We start from the raw sequence: 13,293 nt of genomic DNA on the forward strand, positions 1-13,293 counted from the left end.
TTTGCAAATAAGGAAAACTGTTTTTATATACCAAAATTACCCACAATTCTTTGAAACGCTAATTCAACTTCAAATTCATGATTTACACCCCCAATTTAGCCATATTTCACCAATTAATCAATTTTGACCTGCAATCGTCGGAGACCGCCGGTCTCCAGCGTTGACTTTTTTTTTTCTTAAATTTTTTTTCTTTTTTCCGATTTTTTTTCCGGTAGGTCAACCGCTGTTGACTCTCCGACATTGACTTTTTTTTTTTGTTTTTTCTTAAAAAAATTATTTTAATTAATATTACTGTCTTGGCTGCTAAATTACTGTCTCCAACGATAATTTAACTGCCTGACGCAGTAATATTACTGTCTGAGACAGTAATTTTACTGTATTAATTAATTTTACCGTCTTGGCCTGCAAGTTTGCTGTCTTCGACCGTAATATTACTGTCTCATGCAATAATACTATTGTTTGAGACAATAATTTGTTGTGAATACAGTACTTTAGAGAAAAAAAAAAAAAAAAAAAAAAAAGCCAACGACGGACCAACGGTCAAAGGCAGTTGACCGGCCGGAAATAAATAAATAGTCAACGCAGGAAAATTATTTCAGAAAAAAAATTATTTTCTAAAATAGAATTATTTTTTCAAAAAATTATGAAAATGAGGGTTATATGATATGTTTGTTGAAATTCGGGTCAATGTGTAATATTGATGAAGTTAGAGTATAATTGATGGAATTGATAAAAAAATATATTATGGAGGGTATTTTAGACAAAAGACACGGGGATGGAGTTATTTGCAAAACCGTTATTTGTCTTGATCAATATGCATTTAAGTCTCCTTTCATAGACCTATTTGCCATCGCCCTTTCCAAATTTATGAAAATTTCTGATTTTACTAAAAAAATGTTAAAACTTATGTGATTTTCGAAATTTCTGAAATTCCGAAAATTTCTTTATTGTTTCATTGGAATGCTGGGTTCTGAAATTTTTTGAATTGGAATTCGAATTGAATTAGTTTTGTACTTTCGAAAAAAAAATAAAAATTGACAAAGTTAATTTCGATATGTTCAATCGTACTTAGATGGAAGCAATATAAAGTTTGTTCCAACTACATGCAAACGGAGGCGGACCGTTTGTCAGGCAGAGCCGCAAGGGGGGTTGTGGCCCCCCAAAGTTTAAAAAAACAATTGAGTTAATTTTCATAATATTTTCTAGATATGTGATTTTGCCCGCCTAAATTTTATTAAATATAGGTTTTAACCAATATTTTTTTATTTTCTCCTTACACTTATGTTAATATATATATATATATATATATATATATATATATATATATATATATATATATATAATTCTTGTTCGGTTCAGTCTAATTTTAGATTGATTTTATCACATTTTAAGTTTTTTTTCTATCTTTTCAAAATGAATCTAATTGAACCGACGAATGATTAAAAAAAATGATTGGACCGATCCATCGGTTTGATTAACCGATTCGGCCGACCAATCGGATCCGATTCAATTTTCAAAATCTCAATTAGTACATGCTCTACAAGACATGAAAGCCTGCAATGAGATAGTGAATGTTTAAAAAACAAAAATAAAATAAAAAATAAAAAATAAAATAAAAAATAAAAAATAAAAAATAAAAAATAAAAAAATAATGAGAGTAGTGATAAATGTGGAGGGGCACTTCGAGACTGATGAAAGGCAATATGCAAATATAAATAGAAACGGTTGACAAAGTATACGGCAGTCGCTTTCAGCAAGACCGACGTGCTTGTCTCACGCAGTTCCCGCCATTACCACCGCCTTTTTTTCCTACTCTTTTATTTTTCCTTCTATTCTTTATTATTAATTTATTATTCCAATTAATTTAACTCTTTAGATGTATTTCACAATACATACACAACTTATATAGACAGTTTAAAAAATTATTTACATAGATTAGTTACACAGCAAAAATTTAGCATACAAACATGTACTTAATGTAATTTTATTATGATGTTTGAGTTAATTAGACAACTTAGACTCTTATTTGCAAAGTTTTGATTACACAACTTAGTTAAAATAAATTGAAACTGAATCATCACCTAACAATTCTTCATATTTCTGGTTTCTATAATTATTAGATGACACCAGAGGGGAAGGAGTGTAACCGAAATCATTAGTACGTGTGTGTGTGGGTTGTGAATGTGTTTACGTAGGTGCTTGATTATGCGTGTGAGTTTGTGTGGAGTTTCGATCCAGGCAGAGGCATAGAGAGGAGGTGGAGCAAATTTAACGGAGTGGAGCAATGTTGAACGGAAACTGATATAGAGCAGTTAGGTTACACAATAAATGCGGGTTTGAAGAACAAATAAATTTTAGCAAATTGCAAATATCCGACTTTCCTGATTCGAAAGAGTATTAGTACACAAGGGTTTTTGACAAACTGCCCCATAATATAATCAAGCAGGGACGAGTCAAGATAATTTATTTGACTAAGTATTTTCTTTTGATTCACTAAATTTGGAACTACTATTCGATAAATAAATAAACATCCACTGGGTCCATGTTTGAATGTTCAAAGAAACCCATTAAAATTAAGGGTAAATTACGGTCAACCGCCTAAGGTATGATCAAATTACAAAATAACCCCCTTTTGTTTGAGTAATTACAACCACCCCTCAACTATGAGTATTCTTACACATTCACCCTTATGGTGTCAAATTTAACATAATCTTCTAGATCCCGAGGAATATTCTCTAATATGTACTCATTTTATGCAAAAATGCAGTTTATGAGCATTACGATTTGATATTTACAAGCCAAGAGGCACATCTTATGATCATCTTGTTTTAAAATGTGGAGCTTGAATGAGGTAAAACGGGTACAAACTGTAGAATATTCCACATAATCTAGAAGATTCCATTAAATTTGACACCACAAGGATAGACGTGCAAGACAATTCATAGTTAAGGAGGGTATTATAATTACTCAAACAAAACGGGGTTTTTTTGTAAATTAACCATATATCAGGGAGGTCGTCGTAATTTACCCAAAGAATTAATTATATCCACCTTTGTAGTTAGTAAACGTACCACCAAGCATAAATCAATATTAATAAATGATGAATCACCAAATTCAAATTAAAATGTAAAAAGAAAACAAAAATAAATAAAAATAGATCCGAATGATTAGCTCTGTTCAAAGTTTTACCAACACTCCTCGAAAGTGGTGGATCGTTAACAAAAATCCAACAAAAACAAGAATTCAACTGATCAAGAAATCAAACATACTACTGCTTGAATCAATTTCTTGAAATCAATAAATCAAAATCCAATTTTTTTCTCTTTTATTTTTTTTTTTCCGATTCTAACGTGGAGAAGAAAGAGAATCACAAGGTTGCAGAATTTCACGCACTCGAAAATCAACGAGAGGGGCAAAAAGGGAAAGAAATTGTTACCAGCATTTTCTGGAGGGATGAGCAATAATAAAGAGCCGGCCGTTAAACTAGACGACGACCAGTTAGCGGAGCTTCGGGAAATATTCCGATCGTTCGACAGGAACAACGACGGCAGCCTGACGGAGCTCGAGCTGGGCTCCCTGTTGCGTTCGCTCGGCTTGAAGCCGAGCCCCGATCAGCTCGACGCGCTGATCCAGAGAGCCGACACCAACAGCAACGGCTTGGTGGAGTTCTCGGAGTTCGTGGCGCTGGTGGCGCCGGAGCTGCTGCCGGCGAAGTCTCCGTACACGGAGGAGCAGTTGAAGCACCTGTTCAAGATGTTTGATAGGGACGGGAATGGGTATATCACGGCGGCTGAGCTGGCACACTCCATGGCGAACCTCGGCCACGCGCTCACGGCTGAGGAGCTGACCGGAATGATTAGGGAAGCCGATACCGACGGAGATGGGAGGATCAGCTTTCAGGAGTTTTCTCAGGCGATTACGTCAGCTGCCTTTGACAATTCTTGGGCTTGACTATATTCCCTTTTGTTTTTTAGGTATGAATTTTCGTTTTCTTTTTTTTTTTCTTTTTTTTTTTTTTTTGTGATGATGAATCTTGATTGGTTGTTAATTAGATGGGAAATTTACAATTTTCACCCCTCATGTTTGCATCGATTTCACATTTGGTCACCTGTGTGTTCACAGAAAAACACGTTTGGTCCCTCATGTTTCAAAACTTAAACATTTTTAGTACTGGCCGTCAATTTTCCGTTAGCACTAACGAAATCAAGTGTGTGCCCATTATTGCCGTAACTGACGGGCTAACGGTAAATCGACGAAAATGATCAAAAGTGTTAAATTATTGAAGCATGAGGGACCAAATTTATTTTTTATGAACAGGAAGGACCAAATGTGAAATTAGTGCAAACATGAGGGATGAAAATTGTAATTTTCCCGTTGTTCGATTGTCCATGTTTGTTGTTTGTTGTTCATCTTGCCGAACTGTTTGGAGATAAGTGTATATATGTTTGTTCTCATGGTATTTTCTTAGTGCAACTTTAATTGCTAGGAGTAAGAGTTGAACTGCGACAATATCCATAGTAAAAACCCGTCCCGTAGTACGAAAACTAAGAGAGACTATAAAAGCCATGTTGAACCCCAACCCGGCAATTGTTCTTGTTTTATTTAACGTGCAGTCGTCTGAAATCGATTTGTTTATACGTGTTATATTTCATCGTTATTCGAAATACATATCTAACATGTTCCTTAAACTCATAAACTTGTAAGAATTAGTACCGAGAATCCTAATACGTTTTTCTTTCATGCAACAGGTTTGGATTATTTTCGTGGAACAAGTTTAGGAGAGTGATTATTTTTTTCCCCCTCGGAAATCTGAATTGTGCACAAGTGTTTGATTCTGCATACGGTCGGTCAACTCTCGACCAACAACTTACAAGAAACCTCTTTGTATCCATGGATTTCTTGGTTGGTTTTCTAGCATGATGAATTTTTATACATATGTATATTAGCATTTTGTTGCTCTGCATAAACAAAGCTTGTTCATCATCTTGTATTTAAATTAGCAGTACAGTATGTTAAGAATCCTCGTACGTACGATACGTACTATGATTGTCGTTTATCAGACACGTAAAGATGGTTGCTCATGTAGATATGATACTACTGCTCTTCTTGATCTTCGATCCCTCTTTCATTTTTTTTTTTTTTTTTAATTACCTAAAAGTATTTTTATCTGAAATATAAATGCTCATTTTTTTTTACAAACACCAAATAGCAAGAATGTGCAATTTGTTAAATTAAATACATATTTATTTTTGGCAATTTTGTGTTGCCGCGGAGAAAAAGTGCTGAATAATTCCGTCTCAAGATCAAATCAAGAAATGCAGTGGGATACATCGAAAACTCCTTCAACCAATCGAACTTATATCTTATAGAAACGGGGTATTAGGGGCAACGCTTATCCACATTCATGTACCAAGAGCATAAACGAGACAAACGGACTTGGTACACCTTAATATATCGAATATGCCATCATCACCATCATCACAGAGAAAAAATCATGGCAAATCCTAACCACTTTATGCTGGCCAATAATTTAGCTTACCCCAATTCCTGAATTGATAATCCGATCGTGTGGAAGCTCAATATACTCACGAGTGATTGGATTGCATATGTAGAATGCGTCAGATCCAGATCATTAGCTCTGAACCCTTTAGCTCATATAAGTACGGGAATCCATGGAGGAGTCGAATTTGGTGACTGGATTGTAGTTATTGGAGATATTAATATTTTAAAGGGTAAATTACAACCACCCCTCTGACGTATGGTCAATTTACGAAAAACCCGCTCTTGTTTGGATAATTACATCTACCCCTCAACTATGATTTTTTCTTACATCTCCACCCTTGTGGTGTTAAATTCAACATAATCATCTAGATTTCGTGGAATGTGATCTAATTTGTATTCATTTTGTGTAAAAATACAATTTCTGATGCACCACAATCTGATATATACAAGCCAAAAAACACATATTACGATCATCTTGCTTCAAAATGTGGAGTTTGAATGTGATAAAACGGATACAAAAGTGATAATGTTCCATATAATCTCGAAGATTCCACTAAATTTGAAACCACAAAGGTGGACGTGTAATTAAAAAGATTTATAGTTGAGGGGGTTTTTGTAATTACCTAAACAGGAGGGGGTTTGTAATTTAGCCATACCTTAGGGCTGGTTGTAATTTACCATATTTTAAATGATACATTTTACCAATGTTTTGAAAACCGGACCGGACATAGAACCGGACAACCTACTGGGTCACGGTTGGACCGGTTCAACCGGGGTCCGACCGGGTTTTTATATATTTTTTTTGATTTTTTAATATATAAATCTTAAGATGACTATTATACAAATATTTATTCAATAATTACATTATTCATTAAATGTCAACCAAAAACTCTAATTTAGTAATTTATGAATTATTCACAATAAAATTAAAGCATAAAGAAAATAGAAATAAATTTTGAAACATTAATAGCATAATTTAGACATTACATATGTCATTAAAAATTAACGAATATAAATGTTTGAAATATTATAAGAAAAACATAAAATATCTAACAATAAATTACTAATTCTATTTTATTTACGAATATATAGATTTATATATTCAGATAGTAATTTTATATGTATTCAGTATTAATAGAAAGTAAAATTCAAAAAAAAAATATTAATACAAAGTAATAAAACAACATTAAACAACAATTAATACTATTTAAATTACTCCCCCAAACCCTAATATATAAGTATAGAAACCCATTATTTACCTAGCCCCACCGCCTCCCTCTCTCTCCTTCCTCGTTTTCCACCTCTATGTTGTGCACTTCCAACTTTTTTCTTCTCTTTTTTGCCTTCCCCAACTCCTCACAAACATTATCTATATTCATGTGGTGTTAATATTCTACTGGAACTACCTCTAACAAATCAAAAGTCCAAGAGAAGTGTAAAGAATTTACAGTTTATGTTTATAGGTAGTCTTTTTTTTCTTTTTTTGTTTCTCCCTGTGCATAAATCCGGTTTTTGGGGCCGGTTTTTACCGATTTTTGCCGGTTCAACCGTGGTTGAACCGGTTCATTAGCAGTTGACCCGGTTTTTTTGCATTTACGGGTTTTGAGGTCGACTCGGACCGGACCAGTCACCGGTTCGCGGTTGAACCGGTTGGACCGGCCGGTCCGGTCCGGTTTTAAGAACATTGCATTTTACTAATACTTAAGTATTTTGTTGAGATGATCATTCAACATAGTATCAGAGTCAGGCCAAAATAAAAAGGTCCTGAATTTAAATCACACCGCCACTCATTTCAAATATTTCAAGTACAAAGCTTCAAATGTAAATCGTTGCACTTGAGGGGGCGTATTGGAGATATTAATATTAATAGCTTAAACTTTTGGTTGAGATGGTCATTCTAACGTTAGTAAAGAGAGTGATGTTCAAGACCGAGCAGTTCATCGTCAAATTCCAAGATTCTGTAGTTTTAAGAGGCGGAATAGTAGCCGATAACTTGTCCGGCGACTGATTTAGTAGAGAAATGGAAACCGGCGGCCGAGTAAATCTCGCCATGGCTTGCAAACACATTTGCAGATTCGGATGGTTCGAATCGGAAGTCGGGCTATATAATATAGATGATGATATCTGATAGCAGATTTCTGAAAATTTGTAGTTTCAATTATTTTGGGGTTTCTTGGGTGAGAGTCTCATCTTTGTTGAAGAAACGGAATCATCAAATGCAACGACACCGGTGACAGGAACAGCCGGAATTATTTATAATTGGGATACTTTCCCTTACGTTAGTTGTAATTGTAGATAAACCCCTATTGTTTGAACATTAGGCAAACCTCCCCCAAGGTTTGGTATTATAGCTTATATAGGGTATACTTAACTCATTTGATTCTTGATTTTTCCAAAATGCTACTTTTACCCTTGAAAAAGTACGGTAAAATACACTTTTACCCCTTGTACTATAAGCTACGTAGCATTTACCCACTCGTACTTTGAAAAATACACTTATCCCCCTTGACTTAACCGTCAACCTATTTTATTACTTACTGTGATAGTAGTAATAAAAAAGTTATAATTTTATCATCAAATTCAATAATTTTTTTAGTAATTCATAAGAAATGACACATTGCTTTTATTAAAAAAAATTGCCAGGTGGATAGATATTTAACATGTGTAATTTTTAGAATTTTGGATTAAAATAATTACTCTGTAAATATTTATATTAAAATTTGTAATTCTATGGTAATATTTTCGTAATGATATATGTTAATTTTCTTTTTTGTATTTATTTGTAGGGTAAATCACCTACACTCCTGAGATGTGCTAAAATAACTTTAAGGTTCCTGTAGGCTGTAGTATCGGTAATTACAATTACCCCCTACAAAATTATTAGAAACTCTAACGAAATAATGCATTGGATAAGTTATTCCGTTAGGGTTCTAACTTCTAAGAAAAAAAATCGAAAAAAAAAATCAACGCCGGAGACCGGCGATCAACGGTGGTTGACCGGCCGGAAAAAAAATTCAGGAAAAAAAAAATTTCAAAAAAAAAAGAAAAAGTCAAAATTTGGGTCAAAATTGAAATTAGAGTTAAAATTGGTTAATTGATGAAATTGGGCTAAATTGGGGTGTAAATCATGAAATTGGAGTTGAATTGAGTTTCAATGAATTAGGGGTAATTTTGGTATATATAAAAGGATTTTCCTTATTTGCAAATAAGTTTGAATGAGCTAGATTTATTTAAAAGACAAAAAAGTTGGATGTCCCTCTTTTAATTAAGTGCAAATAAGTAACCCATTTTTTTATTAGTTAATTTAAATTAAAGAGTTTTTTTCCGCATTAATAATGTTTATTTTATAACCCTTTTTACGCTAATTATATGATTTTTTGACATTTTAATTAATTGAGATAATTAAATACCTCTTTGTAGCTGCTAAAAAAACCAAAACAAAATTAATTTCCTCTCTCACAATTGGAATATCATATATATATATAATTAAATGTATATATATTTTATGCTAAATTACGGCCACCCCTAAAGGTAAGATCACATTACAAAAAAAACTTCTCATGTTTAGGAAACTACTACTGCCCCATCAACTATGAATATTCTTACATGCTCACTTTATTATGTCAAATTTAATGGAATCTTCTAGATTATGTGGAATATTCTCCAGTTTGTACCCGTTTTTACCCCATTCGAACTCCACTTTTTGAAGCAAGATGATCGTAACATTTGTGTCTCTTGACTTGTGAATATCACAGTACGTTGCATCAAAAACTACATTTGAGTACAAAAGGTGTACAAACTAGAAATATTTCTACATAATCTAGAAAATTTTATTTAATTTGGCGTCATAAGGGTTGATGTGTATAGAGATTAATAATTAAGGGGTGATTATAATTAATCAGGGATGAGGGATATTTTAGTAATTTACCGCAGGAATGAGGGTGACCGTAATTTAACCTATAATTTAATATTGCCTAGTTTTTTTACGATTGTTTTAGAGACCCATCATTTCGAAAATATATATAACTAGCTACCATGTTTTTTACACCCTAGTGCAAACCCCCTCCATTTAGATAATAATTTGACATACCCTCCTAGCCCACCCTGAAGTTCTCAGAGTACCCTCTTAAATCAGTTTTAAACCCTAGCCCAGCTCATATGGTGTTTATCTTCCTCTCTCAATTCCCAGATCCAAGTCCCGCCCCCTAAGGTCTCTAACCGGCGATTTTACTTCTCGGAGTCATAACTCTCTCTCCGGTGGTCGGAATTCGATGGTTCAACTATCGTTGGATTCCTTTCGTCGAGCTCTTTTTTTGTTGGATATTTTATTCAGTTTGGAGTGCTAGACCTGTTTCTGCATTTTTTTTAGTCGCCGTATTTCGACGACGGTGTTCTTACAAGAGGTGTAATTTGTTTTTCGTTAGTTGGAATTTGACGGGCTATTCACCGTTGGATTCGACTCGTCGGGATCTATATTTTGATGTCAATTTCATTAATTTTTATATTTTGAGATTTATTTCTATATTTTTATATTTTATTTTATTTTTATATTTCATTTTTATAATTTCAGATTTATTTCTCTCGATCTCTAAGTGTTTTTTTTTTGTTTAAGGATGTTTCTTTGTTTTTTGTTCATTTGCACTAAAATATTTTTTTTTTTTGTTTTGATTTTGCAATTGCAGCTTAATGAAGGCCATTGATCCTTTCCTTGAAGGTGTCAAAATTTTTGTTTGAAGTTACATCTGCTTTGTTCAACAGACTGTATACATTACTGTACATTACTATAGTAACGTGTAGTTACATATGCGTATATTTGTGTATTTTTTATTTGTATTTTATTGGTTTTGATGCGATTTATAATATAAATATTGAAATTTGTAATTTTTTATTGTTGGGGTTTATGAATTTCTTTTTTATTAGCCATTATTCGTGGGTGTGTATATAATTGATCGACTAAAAATATGGGCTAAACAAAAGAACATGACTACGCATTACTATAGTTGCTACATTTACATGTAGTTATTTTCAGTACAGTAAACATATTGATTTGGAAATTATATATATATATATATATATATATATATATATATATATATATATATATATATATATATATATATATATATATATATATATATATATATTTAAAAAAATTAAAAATATTAAAAAAATAAAAATTGTTATAGAATAATCATTTAGTATAATACGTATATTAACTATACGAATAAATGGAATAAGGTGTGTGCAATATAAAAACTGTGTATTGAAGTTGTATGCTGTAAGAAAGAAATTCACTGAATTCTTATTGAAGCCAAAAGCTTATGTATAGATTTACATAGATGGTGCCATATGTTTATACAAGAATTTCAAAGTGATTTGTCATGCTTATCAAAAGATTAGATAGAGGAGAGGATGGCACGTTTTGACTTAGTCCACAAGTATCTTAGAGTGGATATATATTACAATACTCCCCGTTGGACTAAGTATTTATAGTAGTGGTCATAAACTGGATGAGTAAAATGTATATGTATGCCTCGTTAAAAACCTCAAGCCGGAAACCCAGTGGGACAAAACCGGTCAGAAGGAAAAAAAAGTGCTAACTCAATCCAAGCCGTGTGCATAAGTTGCCTCATTAAAAACCTTTGCTGGAAAACCCAACGGGACAAAACCAGTCAAAAGGGAAAAAGAGTGCAGCGCACTATTGCTCCCCCTAAAATGAGCAGTGTAAACCTCCGGAGGAGCTATCAATCTTTCTCCATATTGGCAATTCTCATTGAATGTCGTATACCAATTTCTATTGGCAAGAGTGTATGGACGAAATTTTGTAGTATATGCTTGTGTGGTCGTCATTTATATTTAGAGTAAAAAGCAGTTTACCCCCTAAACTATGACCCGTTTTGCGCTTTGCCCCCCAAACAATTTTTTTTTTGCACGTTTTTACCTAAACTCGTTTTTTTGTTGCACGGTACCCTAAGGGTGGTATTTTCCGGCAAATGTCACCGGAATCTCACGCACGTGCCATTCACGTGGGATTTGGAGGGGCAAATTTGTCTTTTTACTTTTATTCTTGTCCGACTTCAATTTTTCTCTTCTCTTCCATTTTGGTCTTCTTCTCCACCTCCCTGGTTTGAATCATGGCTGCTTCTTTTCATCTCCAAAACCCTTTTGTGCACCAATTTCTAGGCCAAACAAATTTCAATTCCCACTAATCATAAATCATCTCGACATTTCTCAAACACACACTAAAGGTATTATTGACACAGCAAATGCAACCCCTAAGAAATCTTGGGGGCAGAGCGCCATTACAGAGGCCAAAAGTGTTCTTCAAAAGAATTAAAAAAAAAAACACAAATCTAAAAAGCCAAACCATCTCCATTCTCCAAGGAGCTATTAAGGCTAACGAGTGGATGGATTTCCGGACGGCAAAAAGGGGTTGAAATTTTTCATCGAAGAAACCCACCATGGCCTCCTCCAGCTCTACCCGTATCGCCGTCTTCTACCACGACTTCCACGGCGGCATAGGGAAGAATAACCAGGAACATCCAAAGCAGCAATAAGCTTTGCCGCCTCATCCGATTTCACCTTCGATTTCAGTCGCCAAGCTCGTTGCCCGCCGACAAACTCTTCAACAACTACAAAATCAAGCCATTAAACACACACCCAAGGTTTCACTACGATCAAAACAAGCCCCAAATATTTACCGAAATCCCCCAAATTTTTCATCGGAGAAGCATTCTCCCCCTAAACAATTGGGCCAAAGATTTCGACCTACTTCTTACAGCCATGGATCAAATCTGTAAAGGAAAACGTCAAGAAAACAGGTGGTGGCGAATTGGGAGAATGAAGGAATGGAGGCGGAGTGAATCGGCGGTTGGGGGCAGCGAGATTTTCTGGCTGGGATGGGTTTGGGACGGTGGTTTGGGACGGAAGAGGAAGATGATTCTTTTTATTTTCAATTTTTTTTTTTTTTTTTTTAATTATTAATTCATAGATAATATATAGAATATAAGTGAGGTGACGAATTTACCCCCACAAATATCACGTGCAACGCATGTGTTTTGACATTCCGATCAAAATTGCCGGAAACTTAAGTTTAGGGGGCACCGTACAACGAATTAATGAGTTCAGGTAAAAACGTGCAAAAAATTTTTGTTTAGGGGGTAAAGTGCAAAACGGCTCATAGTTTAGGGGGTAAACTGCTTTTTACTCTTATATTTATTTATCCGACTCTTCCCTGCACTATATAATCAACATTATCATGGCAGTGGACATGTCTATTTGGTAAATCAACAAGATGTACCTGCAACATTACAAAACATTGTTCATTATTATAATCATCGTACACAATGTATTGAGAAACCAAGAATGTAAAAATATAATCGACGATTATGTCATTTATATCCCATATTTTATTGAAATAACTTATGAGATTCTCGGTACTCCCGAGATTGGATATTACTTTTTCGATATCAGGCTCAACAGATTTATCTGGAGCATACTCACTAGGAACCACCTTATTTGAGGATTCATTGATTTTCCTCTTTTTTTTTTCTAGGAACAACGTCCTTTGATCCAATAGGTCTAGCCCGTTTTTGTCGTGGGGATCATCATTCATTTTCGCATGTTCTTCAGGAACAACGATCCTAGCTGGCACATTCACAGCTGGAATATAAGATATCGTGACTTTACTGGCATCATAAAATGCATCACGAAGTCTATTGGCAATATTTTGTAAATGAATGATTCTATGGATCTCATTTTCACATTCAGAGGTACATGAATCTAGATGAG

The 13,293-nt window shown here is 34.0% G+C and overlaps 1 protein-coding gene across 1 annotated transcript; it reads left to right on the forward strand.

The window, feature by feature from the left end:
* Window positions 1-3,072: 3,072 nt before the first annotated feature.
* On the forward strand, window positions 3,073-5,132 carry LOC105963267 (putative calcium-binding protein CML18). Its single transcript, XM_012987664.2, has 2 exons — window positions 3,073-3,974; window positions 4,749-5,132. Exon 1 carries the CDS (start codon window positions 3,454-3,456, stop codon window positions 3,949-3,951), a length of 498 nt encoding a protein of 165 aa, XP_012843118.1. The 5' UTR covers window positions 3,073-3,453; the 3' UTR covers window positions 3,952-3,974; window positions 4,749-5,132.
* The last annotated feature ends 8,161 nt before the right edge of the window (window positions 5,133-13,293 follow it).

The sequence above is a fragment of the Erythranthe guttata genome, chromosome 5 (assembly GCF_056151865.1).
Source record: "Erythranthe guttata isolate IM_541 chromosome 5, IM_541, whole genome shotgun sequence".
Lineage (NCBI taxonomy): Eukaryota > Viridiplantae > Streptophyta > Magnoliopsida > Lamiales > Phrymaceae > Erythranthe > Erythranthe guttata.